At 48.0% G+C, this 26,583-nt stretch overlaps 1 protein-coding gene across 1 annotated transcript; it reads right to left on the bottom strand.

Moving 5' to 3' along the window:
* Window positions 1–1,004: 1,004 nt before the first annotated feature.
* Window positions 1,005–26,583, bottom strand: NOP2 (NOP2 nucleolar protein). The gene is made up of 16 exons (XM_028711808.2): window positions 26,393–26,583; window positions 21,787–21,832; window positions 19,380–19,447; window positions 17,218–17,456; window positions 15,188–15,231; window positions 12,045–12,202; window positions 10,459–10,658; window positions 8,389–8,478; window positions 8,215–8,302; window positions 7,951–8,091; window positions 6,330–6,469; window positions 5,835–5,924; window positions 4,104–4,226; window positions 3,516–3,613; window positions 3,281–3,411; window positions 1,005–1,591 (listed from the first exon to the last, which is right to left on the bottom strand). Exons 1-16 carry the CDS (start codon window positions 26,496–26,498, stop codon window positions 1,266–1,268), a joined length of 2,088 nt encoding a protein of 695 aa, XP_028567641.2. The 5' UTR covers window positions 26,499–26,583; the 3' UTR covers window positions 1,005–1,265.

Here is a 26,583-nt window from a genome sequence, read left to right as displayed (position 1 = left end):
ACACTCCTCCGAGTCTGTGGGGCAAGGTTCATGTGATGAAAATGAATGGGCTATCTATCCAGACTGAGCTAGGTGCTGTGGGGTGCCCCACTCTATATCACCCATCTCTACTTCAAGCAAGCACCTCCGGAACCCAGTGTGGGAGGACCTGATGGCCTTGCTGAACTATACAAAACCCACCCTCTACAAGAGGACAATGGCAAATCTCATGTGAATGACCCATGGGAGGCCTAGACCAGAGAGCTGGACTTCCCTATACACTTGAAGCAATGGCAAACTGCTTTGGCCTCTGTAAGGTTTGGCTCGGATCTTCAGTTACGGAGCTACTTAGTGACGGACAAGTGGGGGGAAGACTTAAAATTCTCAGGTGCTCCATTACAACACAACGCTCTGGGCCTTGATGAAGGGGCAATGTACAGTGTCTGCCTATAGAGTGGTACCTCGGGTTAAGTACTTAATTCGTTCCGGAGGGCCGTTCTTAACCTGAAACTGTTCTTAACCTGAAGCACCACTTTAGCTAATGGGGCCTCCTGCTGCCGGAGCATGATTTCTGTTCTCATCCTGAAGCAAAGTTCTTAACCCGAGGTAATATTTCTGGGTTAGCGGAGTCTGTAACCTGAAGTGTATGTAACCCGAGGTACCACTGTAACTGGATTTTTGTTTGCCCTATTGGTCAAAAGCCGGGTGTTGCAAGACTGGAAGGGGAGTATCCCTCCCCATAACAGTTCAGTAGTCAGAAGACATGCCTATTGTTACAACATACGAAAAGGCTACCTTCACCAGGAAGCACAAAAAGAACAAGCGCTCTGAGATTTGGGATCCGTACTTGTTTGCATGAAGTACATGCCCAGTGGGCTCTGCCAGAACCTATTCCTTGCCACTCTCCGTTTCTCCCCACCGTCTCCTTCCCCCACCAAACCCCCTTCCCCCTTTTAGTTTAGATCCAACAGTATTTACTTCAGCTGTGGAAAAAATGAAAATAAAAACCATACTGAGACTTGAAATAAAATCCTACACCCGACGTGCCACACGATCAGGTAGAAAATCTTTTAATGACTGACAAATTCAGACACTTTCTGCCCTCCCAAGAGGGCTAAAAGAAAATTAAATATTTTACGTAAGCCCCAGTGTGCAGAGGAGAGTGCCCGAACGCCAACCAGGCACAGGTTTTGCCAGGGCAAAGTGCCTTGGGGAGGATCTCCCGCCAGTCTTACTAGCGTTGTCTGGCAGCTGTCAGAGAAGCCTCAGACAATGCAATTTCCTCCCTATTGATGGTTTCGGTGCACCTTGCGCTTCTTGCTGGGGGTTGGCCGAGCTTTCGCACCTCCCGGAGAGGGCCGAGCAGCCTTCAAGGGTCTGGACCGCTTCTGGAAGGAGCCTTGCCGTGAGACCAAAAACTTCTTCTTCTGCTCATCCCCTTTCAACTCTCCTTTTGCAGGCTGCGCCTTGGCAGAAAGTCCCTGTTTTGCAGGCTGCTTCTTAACGGCCTTCGACTCGACGCGTTTCCCCGCTTTAGCCGGCGGCTCAGCTGGTGCTGCAACAGATCCCTCTTTTGCTGTTTGCACGGCTGGCTCCCCACTCGGCTCTTCGTCTGGAAACGGAAGCAAGCGTTAGACCAGAACAATGGCAGCAACACTGGATCAGCAGGGAAGGGGAGAGCAGGGTGGGAACAAGCCAAGGACCACAAAGAAAAGGGAGAGCATTGCGTTGAATCCAGGGTTCTGGAAGCTCCGCAAATGCCATCTTGGTAGGCAAGGTAACCCCCCCCCCCAATTAATTGTTAAGAGTTGTAGCAATGAGCTCATCATGTTTATATTCACTTCCTTTGCTATAAGCTAATAGGCTTGCTTTGACATTATCCTTATCTGTGGGCTTGGGGTGCTGGGCTCTGAGCCCAGAAAGGCGAACTATCTGTAAGATTTGGGTGTTTGCCACTTATGCCCTCATCGGTCCTGTATACCTGAAGGAGCGTCTCCACCGCCATCGTTCTGGCCCAGACACTGAGGTCCAGCACCGAGGGCCTTCTGGTGGTTCCCTCACTGCGAGAAGTGAGGTTACAGGGAACCAGGCCGAGGGCCTTCTCAGTGGTGGCGCCTGCCCTGTGGAACGCCCTCCCATCAGATGTCAAGGCAATAAGCAACTATCTTACGTTTAAAAGACACCTGAAGGCAGCCCTGTTTAGGGAAGTTTTTAATGTTTAATGCTGTATTGTGTTTTTAATATTTGGTTGGGAGCTGCCTAGAGTGGCTGGGGAAACCCAACCGTAATAAATGATGATAATGATGATCTGGTCAGGTGAAGCGATGGGAAGTTCTAGCCCAAGTGACGTATGCTGCTTGGTGTATACAAAATTTATCAGGGCTGGGCAATATCGGGTTCTCAACATTGTGATATATCAGCAGCTAAATACTGCAAAACGCTGATATAGCACAAAGTCTGGAATGTATCTCGGCTGTTCCTTCCTTCCTTCCTTCAAGAGAAACAAGCCTACGATACCAAACTAAAACACATAAAGAACCTTTATTAACTAAAAATGCTCATCCTGCCATAACATAAAAAAGGATACATCCTACCCAACCAAAAGATGCAGACCAATTAATGGCAAAAACTGGCTGCTGGGAAAATAAGAACGTCTTCCGCAAGCACCATCACTCACTGTTCACATTTTTCCCCTCTCTGTTCCAGGTTATATTTAAAGCAGAACCAAAAACCTAAAAATATATGCTAGATGCCACAACCCCACCGCTTCAAAACAAAAGTATTACCACTTGACTACAGCTCAACAGGATCAGAGTGTTGCAGTGAACAGTTCAGCAAAATTCCATAACTGGCAGCCAAGAAACTGTTTCCAGGAAACAGAATTGTGGGATAGAATAATAACAATAACAATAATAATTTTAAAAAAATTATTTATACCCTGCCCTCCCCAGCCAAGACCGGGCTCAGGGTGGCTAACACCAGATATAAAACAATTGATTAAAATACAAGTTAAAAACAAGATTAAAATACAACATTAAAATGCAGCCTCATTTCAGTAGAAACTCAAATAAAAAACTTTTTGGGGATGAAAACGTCAAATCTTCACCAAGGCCAACTATCCAGACTGGTCCTACGTGGGCCAGAAAAAAAAAGCCAGGGAAGTCCCCAAATAGGGGCTCCATCACAGAAGGAGAAAGGAAAAAGAAGAGAGGGGGAGGGGATCAAGTTGATTCCAAGCCAAAGCGTTTGTTTGGCAAGAAAACAAAGGTTGCTGATGAGGCAAACCCTCCAGCCCCGTTACCTTTTGGAGGCTTGGGAATGGCGTTGGAGAACTTCTTCAGCTTGGCGACAAAGAAGCCGTCCATGTTGTGGGTGTGAGGGTAGAAGCGGCGAGTGGATTTCAAGGTAGGGTGGAAACGGCGCTCCCTAAATCTGAGTGTCAAGTGGAACACAAAGATTGCACGTTGTGAGTTGCCGAGAGCAATGAGAATCATGAGCTGCTTTTGCATTCCAGCTTTAGGATTAGAGAGACACACCTGGTAAATCCTTCCTTGCCAAAGTCCAGGCCTGTTGGCACCAGGCGGACATTGCGTTTCTTCAGGGCGTAATCAACCACCCACTCGTTTTCCTCCACCTGTCAAACACAGACAATGGATGGTCAGATTCCTTAAAAATGTAAAGGTAAAGGACCCCTGGGCAGTTAAGTCCAGTCAAAGGCAGCTATGGGGTTGTGGAGCTCATCTCGCTTTCAGGCCGAGGGAGCTGGCATTTGTCCACAGACAGCTTTCCGGGTCATGAGGCCAGCATGACCAAACTGCTTCTGGCACAACAGGACACCGTGACAGAAACCAGAGTGCACAGAAACGCCATTTACCTTCCCGCCAAAGTGGTACCTACTTATCTACTTGCACTGGCGTGCTTTTGAACTGCTTGGCTGGCAGGAGCTGGGACAGAGCAACGGGAGCTCAGACGCGGGGATTCGAACATTCAACTTTCTGATTAGCAAGCCCAAGAGGCTCAGGGGTTTAGACGACAGCGCCACCCGTGTCCCTAAAGCTTCCTACTGGAAAGGGGTGCTCCGCGGCCTGGGGCAGCGAAGACTAAACAGGGGGAAGAAGACTCACCATGACTGAACACGTACAATACACGATGTAGCCCCCGGTTTCTGAGGCGGCATTAACCGAGTCAATAGCGCTGAGCAGCAGTTCCTTCTGCAGGTGGGCACAGCGCAAAATGTCCTTCTCATCCTGAAAGAGCAAGGCAGACGCGCATTGGCAATAATGAGATATGTTCGTGTAGCAGCACTTTGTTTATACCAGGGATGGGGAATATGAGGCTCTGCGGACGGTGCTGAACTCAGATTCCCATCAGTCCCAATTGTCAAGGTGGGAATTGGATTCTCCAATGCACCTAAGAGGGCCACCCACTTCACACCATTGGTTTACATTTCCCAACAGCCCTTGAAGAAACCTCCTCCCACTGTGATTCCCATTTGTAGGTGGCGCTGAGGTGCTAAGGATGAGACACGACTTGCTGAATGCAACCCAGCAAATTCATGGCAGAGGTGAGATTAGAAGGCACTTTCTGTCACTCCTTAATCCAGGGTTTGGGGAGGGGCCTCAAGAGCCAAAACTCATGCTTGGCATGCAGAATGCCTCAGAGGGTTCAAGCCCTGGCAGCTAGAAGGATCTTAGTTAGCAGGCCTCAGGCCTAGGAGAGCCTTTGGCAAAGACCACACCAACGCTCTGATTGGGTATAAGCGCCTTCTTGTGTCATTACGACGTACATCTTGAGTTCTTTCAAAAACTATTAGGTTTAAGCCACCTGGATCCTGGCAATTGGTTAAGTTTTAAGAATATGCCCATTAGCCCTAAAACTGCATTCTGTTTGACTTCTTTCTTCAGGTTCCCTCCTCACAAAACTGGTTCAGGTGTGGCAACTGCCAAGCATCTTTTGAAGTGTAGGCAGGCAGAAATAAACAATTCAGCTTCTCTGTAAGCTCCCTCATCTCGTGCTACAATCCTTTCACTTAGCTATACAATGGTCAAACTGTTCGCTGCCTGCCTGGTTGTCGCCGTAACATTTGTTTTGCCAGAGCTTGTGCTTAATTTCATTCTCGTTTGGGCCACACTGCCACCCTTTTAAAAACGAAGGCCTTCTTGCCTTTTTTTTGCTTCCTTGACTTTATTCATCAATCACGCTGGCATCCTCTTGCACTTCTTGTACCTTTAGTAATCTGTGGTATAATTGTTGCTGTCAACACACTTCTCTCACTTCCCCCAAAATATCCTCCAAGAGGTTTTGGTAAGAAATAAAATGAAGCAGATGTGCAGCTCCAAGTCCCTCTTTTTCTGCACACTGATGAAGACCCTGTTAGAATTCCTGCTCCGTGATTGCAGTCATGGGATTGTTGTCTATCACATGACGGTGTATGTTTTGACTCCACAAAGTGGGAAGTGACGGAGACAGGATGTTTGTGTTACTGTGTTCCATGAAGTGGGACTATTGTCCTTTTTCTCTTTGCTGTCTGATGCTAGAGAGAGAGGGAGCCATGTTGTAGTGCTCCGTGTGTGTTTATATGTAAATAAAGTAGATTAGCCAAAATGCTGAGTTGCTGAGGTCTGTCACGCAAGCTGCGAGGACTCTGCGGATCCCTAAGTGTGCCGATGTCGGTTGGCATCGGTCGCTGTGATATTTGGGCAGAAGAAAGCTTTTGAAGCTCCTGAACGATTGACCAGGAGGGATGGAACATGCCAGTCAGGCATGTGTCTCTGCCAGGGTCCTACTCGAGTGTAAGACGAGCTCCTGACAGACCCCTCCCAATGCCCCACTGCAGCGATTAAGGCCCAACTCACCTTATTGGTTTTAACCGTGGGGTCTTTTGCAATAACACCCGTTCCACTGCATGGAGCATCGAGCAGGACCCTGTCAAAGCCACCTAGTACCTTGGGAAAGAAAAATGCATTCAGGAGGACGTTTCTCCCTCAGTTCTACATGGTCTCTCCATCTCTTGGGCTGGCCACCAAATGGGTATCTTAAAACCTTCCAGGTCAGCAGAAGAAACAACAGCGGCAACTGTCCCTGCCCATCCCCATCACTTGGGGATTCCTTCTCCGCCCAGCACAGAAAGGAGGTGGCAGACAACTCAATTTGAGGGACTGTCACTCTTGCCTTGTCTCCTTCTGCACTGGTGGAATCCTGCCCCAAGTTTCAAGACAGCATCTGTACCCACTTCCTCACAAAGTGGACCCTCCCCGCCAGGGATCCACTGGCTCAAGAAAGGTCAGAGCCATCCAAAAACAAAACAAAACCCAAAGCCCTCAACCCACCTCCTGCTCAAGCAGCTATACCTTGGGGAACTGGCGCCCGTCACAGTTGCTCACAACAGCGTTTGTGACGCCCAAGCGGTGAAGATTGCCCACCACACTGCGCAGACGCTCGGCACTGCTGTCATTGGCCAGGATCACACCTGTGTTCTTCATCAGCTGGGCTGCCAAAGCAGAACGCAAATGGGTTAGCGCTTGCAAAGAAATAACAGGTCTCCCTCCAGCCCAGATCATTAGAGACTTAAAATTTCTCCCAGACATCTTGTCCTCAAGGCCCTCTCTCCTTAGGCAGCTCTGTACCTATCAAAGTTTGGGCTTACATGCGGATTTTCTGGGCGCTCCTCCACTAGGAGGAGAGGCAAGGTCTTTGGAGAATGACTCCCTTGAGCGCTAAGAATGGGAGGCAATTTCCACGCCCTCCCTTATTTCAATCTCTTACCCTAAGCTAGATGGCCAGCTGAAAAAGGAATATGAATTGCACCCCACAAGCAGCTAAATTCCCAAATTGACAACTCAGGAAAACAAGAAGTAGGGCAAATTGTGGGCCCCTGTAGAAGAGTCTGCAGATAAGCTCAAAATCGTCAAAGGAGCTATTCTTGTCATCTCCCAGTGACCCAAAAACACAGCAAAGGTGAGCAAGTGGGATTAGTTTCTCCAAAAACACAGGTCAACTTGCAGCAGGTTTCTCTTGGGACACAGCCATGGAATCAGACATCAGCACAAGAAGAGGAGGAGGAGGAATTTGGGTTTGATATCCTGCTTTATCACTATGCGAAGGAGTCTCAATGCGGCTAACATTCTCCTTTCCCTTCCTCCCCCACAACAAACACTCTGTGAGGTAAGTGGGGCTGAGAGACTTCAGAGAAGTGTGACTGGCCCAAGGTCACCCAGCAGCTGCATGTGGAGGAGCGGGGAAGCGAACCCGGTTCACCAGATTACGAGTCTACCGCTCTTAACCACTACACCACACTGGCTCTCTTAGGACTTAGTATTTATTTATTTATTAAATTTGTATACCGCCCCACTTTTGTAGATCTCAAGGTGGTTCACAACAACAACAAAAATATATATAAAAAAGACAAAAATATATAATAAAAAATAAGAACAAAACCAAAACCAATAGCCCCCCCCTCCCACAACACATTTAAAAGGACATCGGATGCCAGTCAGCCCAAGGCCTGGTTGAAAAGGAACATTTTTGCCTGGTGCCTAAAGATGTATGAAGGCGCCAGGCAAGACTTCCTGGGGAAAGCATGTCACAAATGGGGAGCGCTGCAGAAAAGGCCATCCTTGTGTTGCCAACATCAGGACCTTTCGTGGAGGAAGCAATTGAAGAAGAGTCTCAGAGGATGATCTCAGGGTCCGATTTAGCCCTGGTGCATCTAAGCAGAAATAGATTACCTCTCCCCTCATTTGAAAAATGTGGGTGGGGGGCTCCCAAAGAGCCCAGTTGAGGTTCCGCTGTGTTGTGGCCTAGTTTCCCCCCAAGCCCAGGCTCCAGCTGAAGTTTCCTTCAGCAAGACGGCCTCTTCGCCGGCAGAGAAGAGCAGCACTCTTGTGCTTTGTGGTCCACTGGAGGCAACAAGATGGCAGAACAGACCCCTCTTTCCCCCCACCCCGTCCGGTCCCAATCCTCCACCAGTACCTATGTAGCTGGTCTTGCCTCCTGGGGCACAGCACATGTCCAAGACGCGCTCGTTCTCCTGGGGGGCCAGAGCCATGACGGGGAGAAGGCTGCATGCTCCTTGCAGCATGTACTGGCCAGCCAAGTATTCTGGGGTGGCGCCTGGGAGCGAAGGGAGAAGAAGCAAAGCCATGAGAAACCAGCTGCTGAGAAATGTGGCGGTGTTACTGTTTTTTTTGGAGGGGTGTGTGTGTGAAGAGAAAGGTAACCCAGCCTTCTACTCACCTATAGGCACAGAGGAGTCGTACACAACAAGCCCAGTTTTGGACCACTTTCCTAGGGGGTCAAGATTCACCCCACGGTTTATCAGAGCCTGTGGGATGAAGTGGAAAGAAGCAGAGTGAGGTTTTGTCAACCAGGGTTCACCTGAGGGTGGGGGGCTCTCCGCCAGCTACACACCTGAGCCAGGTCGCGCCGCCGTGTCTTCAGCGTGTTGGTGCGAAGGGTCACGGGCCGAGGAACCTCGTTGGACTCCAAGAAATCAACCAGCTGAATGTTGGGGGGGGGGGTGAAGAGAGAAAGACCAAAATAAGGCATGAGAGCCACCTATGAGCAGTCGTATTCTACGAGTGGCTAACCAGGGGCCTGTGAGAAAAATCCCACAAGTAGGACAGGCGAGAAACACCATTCTCTCTGCCGTGTTCCCCAGGGATTGGTACTGCTGCCACTGGCTTTGGAAGTTCCATCAAACCATTGTGACTAGCAGCCACCAATAGACCTATTTATTCTCCATAAATCGGTATTAAAAAAGAAAGTAAGTTAAGAGAGTGGCTGTCACCACATCTTGAGGCAATGAATTCCAGAGAGTTGTGTGTGGGAAAATATTTCTTTTTTAAAAAAATAATATTTTTTATTTCTTTGGTCTGTCTTACATCACCTGCCAACTAAGCCCTATTGCCTGAGAAGGCAGGTCAATGAAAGTGAAAAGATGTACAGTGGTACCTCAGGTTAAGAACTTAATTCGTTCCGGAGGTCCATACTTAACCTGAAACTGTTCTTAACCTGAAGCACCACTTTAGGTAATAGGGCCTCTCGCTGCCACCGTCGCACGATTTCTGTTCTCATCCTGGGGCAAAGTTCTTAACCCGAGGTCCTATTTCCGGGTTAGCAGAGTCTGTAACCCGAAGTGTTTGTAACCTGAGGTACCACTGTAAATGTAACAACACCACCTCATTCTCAAACATATTGTCCCAAGGGCTCAAACAAGGCTTCTGGAAATTTTTGGCCCACCAGCAGCAAAACTATGGCGCAAGAACACAAGATGATGGCTGATGAAGAGAGTGTTTGGCATAATCACTTGGCAGTTACTGACATAATTTTCTAATCCATCTTTGGAAATGGCTAAATTATTTGTCACAGCTTTTCCCTTGAGGTAATGAGTTCTACAGCTCACCTTTCTTCAAGCTACACGTACTCTAGAGGTGTTGTGATTCAGCCTGCCCACTTTCAGGCAAATCCTGATGCCTCTAAGCGAAGGTGGCTTTTACATTTGCTCCTCCCCACTCCCACAGGCCTCTCCAAAGTTGTTTTAGCCATCTCCTGTGGTTTCTTCTCCTTTCACGCTCTCAAAATTAATTTCACTCCTCTCCTGTAGTTTCTTCTCCCATTCTCCTTTGACACTCAACTTGTACCTTATTCCCTTACCCACAAACTGCCAGTCAGTGGACCTTGGAGGTTTTAGTTAGTTAGTTAGTTTGAAGGGGGGGGGGGAGATCCTGCAAGCTTTAAGTCTTCTCAGCAGTGAATACAGCCTTCAGACTGTGGAACAGCCATGAGAATGTTTCGAAGCTACTTGCCTAAACAATTCAGCCTTGCCATCAAGGATCAAATTCAGGCGTCGTGCTACTTAACCACAGTTCAGTGCAACCTTCCCTGACCTGTCACCCCATCACTCTGACCACTGGGCCACGCTGCCTTGGGTCTGGAAGAAGATGGAACCCAACAACATGTGGGCTCCAAAACTGGGTTATCCCCAGAAAGAAATTAAAGGTAAAGGTAAAGGGACCCCTGACCATTAGGTCCAGTCATGACCGACTCTGGGGTAGCGGCGCTCATCTCGCTTTATTGGCCGAGGGAGCCGGCGTTTGTCCGCAGACAGCTTCCGGGTCATGTGGCCAGCATGACTAAGCCGCTTCTGGCGAACCAGAGCAGCGCACGGAAACACCGTTTACCTTCCCGCAGGAAGGTAATTACCTATTAATCAACTTGCACTTTGACGTGCTTTCGAACTGCTGAGCTGGCAGGAGCAGGGACTGAACAACGGGAGCTCACCCCGTCGCAGGGATTCAAACTGCCGACCTTTTGATCGGCAAGCCCTAGGCTCAGTGGTTTTGACCACAGCGCCACCTGTGTCCCTAATCTATGGGTCAATATTTCAATGTTTATCAGCTAAAGAAGGGACTAGAAAACATGGAAAGAAAGAAATTATCCAGGCAGAAAACTGGTTAGGATAACAATCATGGAAAGTACCTCAGAGAGTGGGAAAAGCTCCATCAACTTCTCGATCAGGAAGTCGCTGTAAGAGTAGTAAGCAGCAAGGTCGCGGCGCAGGAGGGAGAGATATTCCTGCCGCGAGTGCCCCTCCTCTCGCTTCGCACTGAAATCCTGAAGCACCTCTATGTTGTCCTTGATGCGCTGGTGAATGAGCTGCAGGTCAGGGGGCTGAGCAGGTGATCAGGGTGTTAAGGAGCAACGGCAGAGGCAGGGATTGAGGCCTGGTCCCAAGTCAGACCACCCAGGGGCCCACCTGGTTTTTGATTTGATGATTTAATTTCTAGATTGCTTAATATATTAAAAGCATCTCCAAGCAGTGTACCATTAAGAAGCAGAAACAGACGACTTAAGGCAAGGTATTACAAAAACACGCCGTTACATACAGAAATGCTACATTTACACAGTACTGATCCCATACTGTATATTCTGGAGTGGAAAAGTGGATCCTCGCAACACTTTGGAGCAACTAAGAATTCAAGGACCTGCACACACGTCGGCATTCCTTGAAACAGCCCTGTAAAAGCAAGCCGGAATTACTGTATTTTTTGCTCTATAAGACTCACTTTTCCCCTCCTAAAAAGTAAGGGGAAATGTGTGTGCGTCTTATGGAGCGAATGCAGGCTGCACAGCTATCCCAGAAGCCAGAACAGCAAGAGGGATTGCTGCTTTCACTGCGCAGCGATCCCTCTTGCTGTTCTGGCTTCAGAGATTCAGAATATTTTTTTTCTTGTTTTCCTCCTCCAAAAACTAGGTGCGTCTTGTGGTCTGGTGCGTCTTATAGAGTGAAAAATACGGTACGACTCCGTTACTGCGAATGAAGAGTTTCAATCCAAAGGGAAGGCGCTAGATATCTCAACCAGGAAATCCCCCAGCTCCCAGACACTCATTCCCATTACAATGTGGGTGCTTAGCTTGCATGTGGGGCCCATAATTTTAACCCCCCCCCAAAAAAAACTTGTTGCTCTCAAAGGTTTCCTGCTGTGATACCAAATGGTTTTCTGGGGGGCTCTTCTCCAAGCCTCCCACCATTCTTAATTGATCACAAAAATAAGGAATTTTTTCTTTTACGGACTTCTCCTCACTGTGAGATTTTGATGCCGTTTTTAAAATTATTCTATAGTTTGTGGTTTTATATTTTGATTTTGTTCTGTGAACCGCCCTGAGACCTCTGGGAATAGGGCGGTATATAAATTCAATAAATAATAATAATAATAATAATCCAAGCCCCCCCCCCCCAATTTCTGCGTTAAAAAAATGCAACCGTGTTTTAACTGAGCACTCCCAAAGAGCTCCTGCTGTGGTGCCAAAAGATTTTTGCAAACCCCCTACAAGACCCCCAAAATCTGTCTTAATTTTTTAAAAAAAGATTGGCCATGCCCACTTTAACATGTGACAACTGCTGGTTGGCGCTGGGTCAACGTGGTCTTTGGCCTGACAAAGGTTAGCTCCCGCACTGCATCGCAACCACACGCTGCCATGCCAAGGAGAGGCAACAGGGCACACCTCCCCCCTCGCCCCAAAGACACGTAGGCGCCCCCATCTCCAACCAAGAGGAAGGATATCTTCTTTCTCGATCTCCTGCCCGCTGGGAAGCACAAAGTTCTCCTCTGTGTCCACGTTGAGCTGCAGGTCTGTGTCCTTGCTTTGCTCCTGCGCTGCCTCCCGTTTCCGTGGCGACGTCTCATCCTCACTGCCACTGTCATCGTCGCTGAAGGCCGGGCTGCATCCAGGGAAGGGAAGCATTTCAGCAGGAGTGTTTTACCACTCGCCCGAGTGCATTCCCCTATACAGGGGTGGCCGATGTTGTTCAGTCTTTTATTTTACACCCCACATTTTCGCTAAGGATCTCCCCCTCCTCATTTAATCCCCACAACCACCCTGTGAGGTAGGTTAGGCTGAGAGGCACTGAGCATATTCCGAGTGGGGATTTGTACCCTGGCCTGCCAGGTCCTAGTCCAACACTCTCATCCAGGGGCCGGCAACCTAAGGCCCATGGGCCACAAGTGGCCCAAAGGGGTCGTTTTACCGGCCACCAAGCTGCCTCCAAACTGAGCCGCCCGCTCGGTGAGTCCCTGCGCTGCGCTAAACCACTGCAGCACAGCGACTCGCTTCCGTGGCACCGGAAATCGCGCCTGCACAGGGGGCTCTGCGGCAGTGAACCAGCCCAGGCAAGGTAAGCCTTGCTGACTGCTATCCCAAGGTGAAAGACTTCTGGGAAAGGATTTATAATGAATTGGAAAAAATGTTGAAATATACATTTATAAAGAAACCAGAGGCCTTTCTTCTTGGAATAACAGGTTTGGAATTGCCCAAGAAAGATGTTAAATTATTTTTGTATGCCACAACCGCTGCTGGTGTTTTGTTAGCTAAAAAGTGGAAAACCCAAGAATTACCAACAATAGAAGAATGGCAGATGAAGACGATGGATTTTTCGGAGCTAGCCGACCTAACCGGAAGAGTCCGCGACCAGAAGGAGGAGGAGTATCAGGAAGAGTGGATTAAATTTAATGATTACTTAGTTAAATATGTTAAGTTAAATTAACCGAAAACAGCTTGCAGATACTTAATTGTTTTAGGATTTTATTTCTGTTAAGTGATTAATTAATATGTTTAATTTCATAATGTGAAGATCTAAGGATGTTAATGTTTAAGTTAAATTTTGTAAGAACTGTGATTTGGAAAACTGTTAAAAGGACATGCAATGAAATTCAACCAAGGGGAAGCGAGCAAATCACTTAACAATGTTAGCAAGTGTAATTTTTAATAAGGCTATGATTTATGTTTGTTTTGTCTTATGTGTTTGTTTATAATGTTGTGAAAACCAATAAAAAAAATTTGGAAAAAAAGCCTTGCCAACTCCTGCTCTAACCGCTACCAGTGTTGAAAATTAGCCAGACGCAAATCCAACTGAGACCACGTGGAGATCTCTGGATCCCGTGTTGGCGACTGATATCTCCATCCAAGCTGGTCCCTCTAGCTTTCTTAATCAAGTATGCAGAAGAGGTTACTTATTGTACTTATATCCCACTGTCTTCTCCAAGGAGTACGTGGTTGTCCCCGCTCCTCAGTTAATCTCTACAACGACCCTGTCGGGTAGGTTAAGAGGCTGTGACTGGCTCCAAGGTCACCCAGCCAGCTTCAGACTAAGTGGGGACTGGAATCCTGATCTTCCAGGTCCTAGTTCGATACTCTAAACCAGGGGTCAGCAAACATTTTCAGCAGGGGGCCAGTCCACTGTCCCTGAGACCTGGGGGGGGGGGGAGGACTATATTTTGAAGAAAAAAATGAACAAATTCCTATGCCCCACAAATAACCCAGAGATGCGTTTTAAATAAAAGGACACATTCTACTTATGTAAAAACATGCTGATTCCCGAACCGTCCGCTGGCTGGATTCAGAAGGTGAATTGGCCGGATCCGGCCCCCGGGCCTTAGTTTGCCTACCCATGCTCTAACCACTACACCATACTGGGTTCCTAGTTACTTCTGAACTATGGGGCAGCTCTATAAATTAAGTAGGTAAATAAATATGGGGAAAGCGAAATAGAATTTAGAGAAGCATCTGAGATACTTTTCTTGAAGCTTGAGTTAGTTTTATTTGCTATCTTATAAAGGTAAAGGTAAAGGTACCCCTGCCCGTACGGGCCAGTCTTGACAGACTCTAGGGTTGTGCGCCCATCTCACTCAAGAGGCCGGGGGCCAGCGCTGTCCGGAGACACTTCCGGGTCACGTGGCCAGCGTGACAAGCTGCATCTGGCGAGCCAGCGCAGCACACGGAAACGCCGTTTACCTTCCCGCTAGTAAGCGGTCCCTATTTATCTACTTGCACCCGGGGGTGCTTTCGAACTGCTAGGTTGGCAGGCGCTGGGACCGAACAATGGGAGCGCACCCCGCCACGGGGATTCGAACCGCCGACCTTTCGATTGGCAAGCCCTAGGCGCTGAGGCTTTTACCCACAGCACCATGTGTAGTAAATAAGGGACGTGGGTGGCGCTGTGGGTTAAACCACAGAGCCTAGGACTTGCCAATCAGAAGGTCAGCGGTTCGAATCCCTGCGACTGGGTGAGCTCCCGTTGCTCGGTCCCAGCTCCTGCCAACCTAGCAGTTCGAAAGCACGTCAAAGTGCAAGTAGATAAATAGGTACCGATCCGGCAGGAAGGTAAACGGCGTTTCCATGCGCTGCTCTGGTTCACCAGAAGCGGCTCAGTCATGCTGGCCACATGACCCGGAAGCTGTACGCCGGCTCCCTGGGCCAATAAAGCAAGATGAGCGCCACAACCCCAGAGTTGGCCACGACTGGACCTAGTGGGCAGGGGTCCCTTTACCTTTTACCTAATGTAAACCATTTTGAGATTTGTTTTTGAAAATATAAAGTGATATAGAAATGGAATGAATCACCATCGTAAGTCCAATGGGGAGGGTGGGAACGGTGTCTAGACATTCCATTGTGGCGACTGCAGCCTAGGTTTAAGGTGCCAATTGGCGTTTATAGATTATACACCTGAGTTTCTAACACTGACCGCTGCACCATACTGGCCTCCATTTTGTGCCTTCCAGATATTGCTAGACTATAGCTCCCATCGCCCCTGAGCGTTAGTCACATTGGCTGAGGGCTGATGGGAGTCCAATGACATGATGGCAATTCCTGCTCTAAAAGGGCGAAGGGTTCGTCGGCTCACAAAATCTAAATCTCTTGCTTTACTCACCCCTCCAGCTTCTCTTTCTGGGCAGCTTGTTCTATAGGCAAGAGCTGAGTTTAAATTAAAAAAGACACACACAAAGGAGAGAGAGAGAGAGAGAGAGAGAGAGAAGCAGCTTAATCAGATGTCAGATATACACCTCACACATCAAGAAGGATAAACACAGACCCACAACAGGAATTGCAGAGTGGAGAAGTCGACACTGTTCATTGTAAGCAGACACACGGATTGTTATCTTCCATATTCAAGCATCTGTTTATACTGGTTTGTATTCGTATTTCATTTCCAATTATTTTTATTGACATTCCATCATTTTAAACAAATTGCCACCAAATTAACACAAATTTAAAAGTTGACTTTCCACCCGCCCCAGGTGTCCCCCCTCTATTTTCCTCCCTCATTTTGCTGCTCCCCCCAAAGAACAACTTTTCCAACTATCATTTCAAAATACATTCACCCCTTCCCCCTACACAGCTCCTGTTCAATTACCAATTTCTGCTTTTATACATTGTTATAACCTGTCTTCAAAATAGCCGAGTAGAGTACATCCTCTTCTACCTATTGATAATGGTCGTTCATCGGTTTTCAAACATTTCCTTCTGGTACCTCTTGAGCAACACTTTGCCTGAGAAAAGCAAATCTTGCTTCCTCCCAGGGAACACACACACATTCCTCCTTAACGTGGCCTTGAACATTGCTGCCTGACATCTGGCCCCAGGAATCAACAACTCAGCCTCACTGGTGCAGCGTGCAGAGGGTGAAAATGAAACCCCTAGAATTTTTGTGTGTAAATATATAATATTTGTATATATATTTTAAGAACGATGAAGTACTGAAGATTTTCGGAGAAGTATGCTAACAAGAGATTCTCATAAGCAGAAACGTTTCCCACTGCCCGCACTGGCAATTCTTTTCAGTCCATTATTTTACGGAAGGTAACCTCGCCTTGGGACGCGGGTGGCGCTGTGGGTTAAACCACAGAGCCCAGGACTTGCCGATCAGAAGGTCGGCGGTTCGAATTCCCGTGACGGGGTGAGCTCCCGTTGCTTGGTCCCTGCTCCTGCCAACCTAGCAGGTTGAAAGCACATCAAAGTGCAAGTAGATAAATAGGTACTGCTCTGGCGGGAAGGTAAATGGTGTTTCCATGTGCTGCTCTGGTTCGCCAGAAGCGGCTTAGTCATGCTGGCCACATGATCCGGAAGCTGTCTGCGGACAAACGCCAGCTCCTCGGCCTATAGAGCGAGATGAGTGTGCAACCCCAGAGTCATCCGCGACTGGACCTAATGGTCAGGGGTCCCTTTACCTTTTAACCTTGTCTGAATCCTAGGGGCTGGGAAACATATTCAATGGCAGAGCCAGAAGCATCAATAGCTGCAGGCGATGCAAATCTATTTGCAGCAGAGAAGCAGCAGGTTAAGAGCCAAATGACTCATTCACCTACTCACAATGCCATAAACATCTCTGCAGTTGCAAGGGGGAGGGAATTGGCACAATATGCACATTTCTTACTGAAATATTTTCCCCCTTTCCTTTTTAAAGACACTTACACACACTCTCTCTCTCTTTCTGTTTTACAATTTAGAATATTCACTTATACAACCTTAAAGTATCAATGACTTTCCTTCTTCTCTTTCCGTGGTTCATTTTACATATCATAAATCCCTGCCTATTTTATATAAACCATTCAGTATTCCATTATCACTTCCATCAAAACTTATTTACACTGTTGAATTTGTCTTAATGCTGCCAACGTTTCCAAGTGTACACAATTCCCCCCATATATTCAGTAAACATTTTCCAATCTTCTTTAAACAAATGTTCTTCTCGCTCTCTTATTCTATACGTTAGATCCGCAAGCTGCGCATATTCCATCAGTTTAAGTTACTTACCATTTATTTTTAATACCTCACGGTAGACTGAAGATTCAGATGGGAGATTTACCAAGTCACAGCTGAGTTATACGACGCAAACTCTTTCCCACCCAACAGTAAGAATTATTTTCACCCATTTATAATGGAAGGCCAAGGAATCCTTACCTCCTCTTCATCATCAGAAGACAGATCTCCGTAGTCGTCCACCATCTCCTCCTCGCTTCCATCATCTCCGCCGCTCTCAGCAAGCGCTTCACTGTCCTCTCCATCACTCTCTTCGGGTCTCGGTCTCTTTTTCCCTGAGGCCGAAGGAGTCAGCCAAGAAGCGTTGGCATCGCTAAAGCCACGCTGGCGGCCATCTTGTGCGGCCGCTCTTCCATTTGCGCCCTTCAACAAAGGCGTCTCTGCAAAGAAGGACCAAAAGGAACTATTTAGAACAAGTCTTGAAGAAGAAATGTTCTGAAGCAGCTGCAGTTGTACCTGCTCTAAAGAGTGCTTCGTACTTCGGCTTCCTGAGAAAATTCCAAGTATTCAAGGCATCTAGCTCAAACCAAGTATGGAGGCACCTTAGAGGAAGGCCAACAGGTATTGCAAAATATGAAATGCAAGATTAAAACAGCGAAGAATCAAAGGCATGTGAGAACCTGAAGTCCTTAGAAATAATAATAATAATAATAATAATAATAATAATAATAATAATAATAATAATAATAATTTATTATTTATACCCCACCCATCTGGCTGGGTTTCCTCAGCCACTCTGGGCGGCTTCCAACAAAACACTAAAATACAATAACCTATTAAACATTAAAAGCTTCCCTAAACAGGGCTGCCTTTAGATGTCTTCTAAAAGTTTGGTAGTTGTTTTTCTCTTTGACATCTGGTGGGAGGGCGTTCCACAGGGCGGGTGCCACTACCGAGAAGGCCCTCTGCCTGGTTCCCTGTAACTTGGCTTCTTGCAGTGAGGGAACTGCCAGAAGGCCCTCAGCGCTGGATTTCAGTGTCCAGGCTGGATGATGGAGGTGGAGATGCTCCTTCAGATATACTGGACCGATGCCGTTTAGGGCTTTAAAGGTCAGCACCAACACTTTGAATTGTGCTCGGAAACATACTGGGAGCACAAAAATATGGCGCCATGTCTTTAAAGGAATAAAAAAAACCCCATGTTTACAAAAACAACATTTTTGCAGGATAATAATAATAATAATAATAATAATAATAATAATAATAATTTATTTGTACCTCGCCCATCTGGCTGGGTTTCCCCAGCCACTCTGGGAGACTTCCAACCAAGATTAAAAATACATTAAAATGTCACACATTAAAAACAAATGGAAGCGAAAGACGATGTCGGCAGGTCGGTCATATGTCGCAGCAAGCAATCCTGCCATCGGAATAAACAGCTGAGCTCAAAGATCAGGTCCACCTCCCAGAGCACAAGTTGCCATTGATCTGGTGCAAGTACTTTAAATTTGTACTTCTATCAACTAGGACTTTTGGCGGTTAATAGATGGGAGTAAGAGCAAGCTTCAACCTGTGGTTGAGAGTTTAGGGCATAAGTGCTTCTTTTTTGGTTTTAAAACAGAGCAAGACACATAAAGAACTTTTTTGGGGGGGTTGGGAGAGGTGCATAATTGTGAGGGGGTTTTGTTTGTAATCTCTTGACTGTTACAGCATGTGGAATCAAGAAGGAATCCTGTCTTTTTCCTTCCTTTGAGACATCAGAAGCAGACACAGATAAAGACAGAAGGCTGCCCTGAACTCAAAATCTTCTAGCATCTGACGAAAGTTTGCTATTATCTATGACAGCTCGTGACACAATACATCTGCTGATTTTTAAGGTGCCTGAATTCTAGGGTTCCTGCCAAATACGGACCAACACTGTTACCTTTTTGGATTATAAGAGAGAGCATCCCCAAATCCCAGCAGAGGCAGAAGAGATGAAGATGGAGTCTCTTACACACCTTGAAAAGTTGTTCCTGAGACTCAAGAGACCACCCATAAAAGAACAAGGTGCTGGAATCGACACCAATGTCTGCAGGGAATCACCCCCGCCGGTTTTCACAAGGAAACACTCAACCACCAACCTGTAGCTCAGGCTTCCTCAAACTCGACCCTCCAGATGTTTTTGGACTACAATTCCCATCATCCCTAGCTAGCAGGACCAGTGGTCAGGGATGATGGGAATTGTAGTCTCAAAACATCTGGAGGGCCGAGGCTGAGGAAGCCTGCTGTAGCTCCTCGTTATATCCATCTGCACTAGGCACTGAAGAGCAACAACAGCCTCTTCAAAGTGATGAACAAAAATGAATTTGATGCCCCCTCACCTGTCTGGAGATCAGGGCCTTCAGCATCTGCCTGGGGCTTTGTGGATTTGATTCGTCTCTTTGCAGCTCTAAAATAAAACGAGAATGAGCTAAAAGCAAGCATGGCTAAGCGAGCAAAATAAATCAATGTACACTAAGTAAAGTTTTAGCCAAGAATTCAGTTAGATTTAAGGACACATTTACTTTTTCAAGTCATTTTGGTATCATGTTTTCTAGAGGAAAAGAAAAATATATATGATAAGATGAATGTGCCTATATTTTAAAAAATGGCAGCAAGTATAATTTAGAAGATATATATTTTTTAACCCTGTTGCAATAGCAGGACTCTGTGCTGGTTCCTGCTAGCACAACTATTTAGTTCTTGAGAATATCAAATATAAAAGTAGAGTTAACCATAGCCAGACGCACTACAATCAACATTAAAACACAAGGCTTGGCAATCTGTTGCCAATTATGTTTCTCCATTTCTAATTCTAACCTGGACTGCTTGAGTATAAGAATCAAATCCTTAGGATTCAACCCACATAGCCTTGTGGAAGCAAACCTACCCTGAGAGCCATGCCGAAAACAAACCACACGGTTACTGGCAAATCTCATCAAAGATGGCCTAGCAATAGTGGCAAGCACACTAGCTTACAATGTGCATTCTAACATCATTTTCTTCAGAAAGCAGATAACATTAATAAAATTCATGTCGATAGATATTGTTCATGCAATCAGTTAACACCGAATGTCATTAATGAATCAATTAACACAGGAAAAAGCAAATAATTAAAGTCTCTCTCCTTGGTGGGCAGTCCTTAAACTGGGGAACATTTTTTTTTCCATTTTCTGTTGCATGAGATTTTTCAACTGTTCTTATATGTTCTTTCAATGCTGATTTCAAATCTGAAATCAATTTTTGTGTACATGTGTCAGCGGCTGCCTCAGGTCCCAGCTCACAAAGGACCAACGCCAGTTGCTCTTTATAAACAAAAGTCTTTATTGTGGTTCATTGTTGGTTTGACATCCGTGGCGCGTAGCGCTACGTCTGAGTCCTTAGACCGGCGAAGTCCCGTCTGAATCCGCCCCTCCCTTACACCAGTTCAAGACCCGAGCTTTGCTCCACCTCTTCCTTTCCTCCCTCTGCTCCTTTCGCCTCCGGGTCCTCCTGCCCTCTGGGGTCCCAACCCTCCTGGACTCTTCGGAGGCGGATTCTTCTGACTCCTCCCCCTGTCTCCGGCGGGCTTTGGGACCCGGCTCCCAATCCGGATTTTCTGCTGTCCCTCGCGCCTCTACATTTGAACTTGGCGCTCGCGCCCAGCCGCCCACTTTCCTCCTAACGGCTACACTGCTCCCTTCACTGCTTTCTCCTTCCGGGAGGCTGGACGGCCCTGCTCTCTCCTCCGCCCCTCCACTCTCTGACGGAGGCGTGGTCAGTCCTGCCTCACTCCCTCCTCCTGCAGGAGGAAGCTTTTGTTCTAATCTGTGGGATTCTTCCCCCCCCCGCTGCGCTCTGGTGGGGAAGCTAGCCCTGATTTCCAGCTGCCGCTTGGCGACTCCCCACTGGCCCCCCCTTGCCCTGACCCTGGGGGCTTCCTTCTGGGAATCTTCTGATTCGCTGGAGAGACTCAGGGAATCTCTCTCTTCACTGTCACACCCTCCTGCGCTCCCCTCCGATTCTCCTTCACTCTCCATCTCCTCCTTCTCCTGTGGCTCAGTCCCTGAGCCCCTGACAACATGCTATAGTTATCTTGCCATTTCCGACTTTTGCCGATATGTCATATTTACACTGGGGATAAGTGGACACTGACATGTTGTTCTACCCAAACCACATGGTAATTATTGTTTTGCAAACTTAATTTTTATTTATTTTTATAGTTTTGTAACCTAAATATTTATATTTTTCAGATCGGACCATGGCTTCTTCAAGTAGAGAAAAATGTGTAAATAAGTTGGAAATTGAAAGATAGCTATAGCATGTACATGAAAATCGATTTCAGATTTTAAATCAGCATTTGAAATAACATATAAGAAGAGTTGAAAAAATCTCATGCAAAAGAAAATGAAAAAAAAATTCTTCCCCATTTTTTTGCGTACCTCCAACTGTACATAGATATACGTGTCATGTTCAATGCTATATAAGCCACTTAAATTTATACTCATATTGTACTACTTTGGCTATGTGTTTAATAAAAATATTGAATTCTTGCATTGTGAAAAACAAAGATTATGGTGAAAAGTGAAAAACACGAATTGCAAAAAAACTAGAGCTTACAGAGCAAAACCAACTTCAGATATGAAATCAGCATGTCAAAATTAGGTTAGAACAACTGCAGGTGTCAATGCAGCAAAATTTTTGTTCTCCTGAGTTATTTAAAAATAAGAGCAAAGCATCATTCTGAATAAAGCCGCCTTCGCTACCAACCTTCGTCGAGCATGACTGGACAGCTTCTTTGCACTGTCAGAGGAATCTGGAGGTTGAGAAGGAGAAAAAGAACGATAAAAATTATTAGAAGGCTGATATAGCAATATAGCAAGCAAGGCCAAGAAAGAATCAAGGCCTCCCGACTCCATTCAATGTGATTTCAAATAGGACAAAATCTCAACCGGGGAGGCAGAGCTGCGAGGCCGCAATGCCATTACCCCCAGGGAGAGATCTCTGCCTGCTGAGAGTTTTGAAACCGCCACCAACACCCAGAGAAAGGAGAAGGGGATAGGAATCTCACAGGGCGAAGGAAGAGTCAAAGCTGTTTTTCTGCACTGATCTTCTCTCTTTACCACTTTCTCCTTGGGACAGGGCAAGAAAGGAAAGCTAGCTGCTACGGTTTTCCCAGATGCAATGCCAATCCAGATTCATGAAATAAGCTCTCAAATGTTAATGGACCACACGTTTTTTTAGTAGCCAGCTAGGGATTGGTGGGAGAGGGACAGAGAGCTCCATCTCCCTACAACAGCTGCCTGACTCATTTCTGCACTGGGGCAGAGCAGTCCTCCACCAATTCACCCACTCACCTGCACACAATTCCTTGTCATCCATGGCTACCAGGCAAGGGCTTACCGTATTTTTCGCCCCATAGGACGCACCGGCCCATAGGACGCATCAAGTTTTTTTGGGGGGAAATAAAGGAATTTTTTTTATTCCCCCCCCCCCAGGCGTTTGTGGGGCCGGCAGCAGGGAGAAGCGCTCTTCTCCCCGCAGCCCGCCTTCAGACCAGGTCCAGGGACAGCGGGAAGACGCACTGCACCTCCCAGCTGTCCCCAGAGCTTGCGAGGCCGGCAGCGGGGAGAAGCGCTCTTCTCCCCGCCACCCGCCTTCAGATCAGGTCCGGGGACAGCAGGAAGACGCGCTGCGCCTCCCAGCTGTCCCCGGAGCTTGCGGGGCTGGCGGCGGGGTCTCCCCGCCGTCAGCCTCCAAACCACTTCGGGAGACAGCGGGATGGCGGCGTTCCGCCTCCCTCTGACCCCCGACCTTGTGGGGCTGGCGCTGGGGCTCTCCTGAAGCCTGGAGAGTGAGAGGGGTCGGTGTGCACCGACCCCTCTTGCTCTCCAGGCTTCAGCGAAAGCCTGCATTCGCCCCATAGGACGCACACACATTTCCCCTTGATTTTTGGAGGGGGAAAAGTGCGTCCTATAGGGCGAAAAATACGGTACATACAAGGCTGTCCCAAACCATGGTTTGGGTATTATGGAAAGATCTAGGGTTACCAGAGGTCCCCGGATTTGTGAATAAGTCCCTGGACAAATTCCATCCCCGGAATGTCCCCGGACTTCATCTAATGTCCCCGGGAAATGCAGCAGCGGCAGTCTCAGCAGCCTGGAGCAGTTGGCTCTGGCTGGCTTCAGGAGCTGCTCAGAAGTCCCCATACGATGGTGGTGCAGAGGCTCTAAGATTTAGCTTCTGGGCTGCCTCCACCTTCCCTGACCCCAGCAACTAAGCTGTGAAGGGAGGCTTCGTGCTGCCTATCGGAGCAGCCTCCCAACGCCTACTTGCGTGCAAGCAGGAGCGGGGAAGGGTCCCCCAGCTGTGAAGGGAGGCTTCACGCTGCCTATCAGAGCTTGCGTGCAAGCAGGAGGGGGCAGGGATCTCTGTTAGGCAACGGGAAGCCTCGCTTCCCAGCTGAGGGATCCCCGCCCCGTCCTGCTTGCACGCAAGTAGGAGTGGGATTGGGGCTGCTCCGATGGGAAGGGAGGCATCACGCTGTCCGAGCCTCGCCGCCACCACCGCTCTCGGCCCTCCTTCTCCGCCTTCCATGCCTGACTCACCGCGCACTGCTTCCCCACCACCACCACCGAAGAACCAACAACTCAGAGGCTGCCCAGGCTCATGGAGAAAGGAGATAGAAGCCTCAGAGGAAGGGGAAACGCGGCAGTTGAGGTCTAGGCGGCAGCCGCCCATCTGCCACCGCCATCACTGCAGCATCAACGTCCCAAACATGTAGTATTTATGTATGTATTTATAGTGTCCCCGGATTCATTGAACAAAATCTGGTAACCTTAGCTTTGCAGACCCATGAGATGCGAATTCCTTTCTCTCCTTGCACACAGCAATCAATTACTCCACATTCCTGCTTGCAGCAAACCACCCTTCCTTATTTTGTTCAGACAGATGAACCATAGTTAATAATAATAATAATAATAATTTATTATTTATACCCCGCCCATCTGGCTGAGTTTCCCCAGCCAATCTGGGCGGCTCCCAATCAGTGTTAAAAACAGTGCAGCATTACATATTAAAAACTTCCCTGAACAGGGCTGCCTTAAGATGTCTTCTGAATGTCAGGTAATTATTTATCTCTTTGACATCTGATGGGAGGGCGTTCCACAGGGCGGGCGCCACTACCGAGAAGGCCCTCTGCCTGGTTCCCTGTAGCCTCACTTCTCGCAATGAGGGAACCGCCAGAAGGCCCTCGGCCCTGGATCTCAGTGTCCGGGCTGAACGATGGGGGTGGAGACGCTCCTTCAGGTATACAGGTATACACTGGCTTACCAAGAAGAATCAAACCCTGGTTTGCAACCCACATTTGCAGACAAGTGCAAACCATGGTTTGCCTGTGTGGACAAAACGAGAAGGAAATAGTGGACAACGCACAAGGGGAAGAGAGCAAGGGTGCCCAAGGCTCGTTCTCAGAAGACCAAACCATCGTTTGGCACAAGCAGGAATAAAGAAATGTCAGCCAGTATGTAAAGTATGTGTGTGGGTGGCTATGGAAGCTGTAGTGCAACCACATACCGAGGGACCACATTGGCTACCCAGCCCTATAACACTATGTCAGAAAAGCCATGGAGGGGACATTTCAACGGAAGAGGCAAGATGAATCCAGCCACCCCCCAACAAGTCGTCTTGTGAACAAAGCCTACACAAAGTCCTTTTCCAGAAGCAAAACAGGCTATAGGCTTATACATACTAAAAACAAAAGCTGCAGCTCAGAATATGCTGAACTCGACATGAAACACCAGTTTCAGTGCAAATCAGGAGACCCATGGAATACCCTACAGAAACTATGCAAGTTTCAAAAATTAAAAGCATGCCTCTTATGATACCTTTGCCTCTTTACCTTGGCCTCTGACATCTGAGACGCATGTGTTCAGGACCCACCCTATCCCTGTGAACTGGTTTAGCTGATTTTAATTCTGAATTTTACATTGCTGGGCCCTGCTTGTGAAGGGCAGGTAGCAATAACAATAACACCTTCAGATGCCCAACAACAACCCTGTTAAGTGAAACTACTATCATCCCTACTGCAGATGCGGGGGTGGAGGCACGGCGGATCGCCAATGGCCACCAGTGATCTTGTGAGAAAGAAGAGAGTTGAACTAGCACGTGTGGAGCAATCCTAAGCACCGCAACTAAGTGGCAAATTCAGAGCAAATCCAACAGGACTTGCTTGTTTTTGGTTAAGCATACATGGGGCTGCACCTTTAGCACACTAGAGGTGGGCAGAAAACAGTGGATGCTTGTTGTGAACATGATCCGTGCGGGAGGCACGTTTGCAACCCGCGCGTGCACAGACGTGATTCGCCGCTTCTGCATATGCACAAAGTGCGATTTAGCGCTTCTGAGCATTCGCTGAAACCTGGAAGTAACCTGTTCCAGTACATCCGGGTTCAGCGCAGTGCGCAACCCAAAAATCACACAACCTGAAGCGTCTGTAACCCGAAGTACGACTGTACACCCACTGCAGCAGCTAATGGAATTCCATTGCAGTGCCCTAAGGGACGTCCTCATGTGCTTAAGGAAGGCAGAACCATAAGGATTGCTTAGCTCAAGTGGTTGGAGTGTGGTGCTGATAATGCTGTTAGTTTGAGCCCCGGGCGGGGGCACATTCCCACACGAAAGAGGGTTGATTGGACAAGATCAGTACAGCGGTACCTCGGGTTAAGTACTTAATTCGTTCCGGAGGTCCGTTCGTAACCTGAAACTTGTTCTTAACCTGAAGCACCACTTTAGCTAATGGGGCCTCCCACTGCCGCCGGAGCACGATTTCTGTTCTCATCTTGAAGCAAAGTTCTTAACCTGAAGCACTATTTCTGGGTTAGTGGAGTCTGTAACCTGAAGCGTATGTATGTAACCCGAGGTACCACTGTATTTCTTAAACGTGGGTCGCCAGCTGTTGTTGGACTACAACTCCCGCCATCCCTGACCGCTGGCCCTGCTAGCTAAGGATGATGGGAGTTGTAGTCCAACAACAGCTGGCGACTCACGTTTGAGAAACGCTGGGCGATCCTCGCGGTCCCTACCAACGCTAAAAGCCTATGATTCTATATCATAGGATCGGCGGCCCGTCGATGCGCGGCATCCTGCTCTCGCCGGGGCCGACCAGGCAGCTTAATCCCAGATCCCCCACTATACAGACAACAAATGCGCGCTTTCTACGCGCGATCCAAAATGCACGCGGACTGAGGTTTCTACAGCACGTGCACTCTCCGGTGTCGATCCACCCGCGCCGATACTCTGCCCACGATCCCCACCCCCCGCAGGGCCGAACCCAAAGTGTGTGGGGAGCGGGGGGGGGAGGGTGTCGCAATTTTACCAGGCGGCAGGAAACGAGCGATCTCCTCCTCGGCTCCGCGCTGCTTGCGCGCCTTGCGCCCCGGGCCTCGCTTCACCTTGCGGGTCGGGTCCAGCTTGCGCCCCATGGCTTCCCTCTTCCTCGGCGAGGCGAGCGGGGCTTCCTCCACGTGGGCTGCCCCCTTTTCCCAGGCTCAGCCGCGCGCGCACTTC

This window comes from Podarcis muralis, chromosome 17, assembly GCF_964188315.1.
Source record: "Podarcis muralis chromosome 17, rPodMur119.hap1.1, whole genome shotgun sequence".
NCBI classification, from domain to species: domain Eukaryota; kingdom Metazoa; phylum Chordata; class Lepidosauria; order Squamata; family Lacertidae; genus Podarcis; species Podarcis muralis.
The sequence above is the reverse complement of the archived record's forward strand: the minus strand, read 5'-3'. Positions and strand labels throughout refer to the sequence as shown.

Coding starts and splice junctions, on each gene's coding strand:
- NOP2 (XM_028711808.2), bottom strand. CDS start 26,498: ATGGGGCGCAAGCTGGACCCGACCCGCAAGGTGAAGCGAGGCCCGGGG. Junction 12,203..15,187: donor CAGAAAGAGAAGCTGGAGGG/GTGAGTAAAGCA, acceptor CCCTGGATGCAG/CCCGGCCTTCAGCGACGATG. Junction 3,412..3,515: donor GGCAAGGAAGGATTTACCAG/GTGTGTCTCTCT, acceptor CTTGACACTCAG/ATTTAGGGAGCGCCGTTTCC.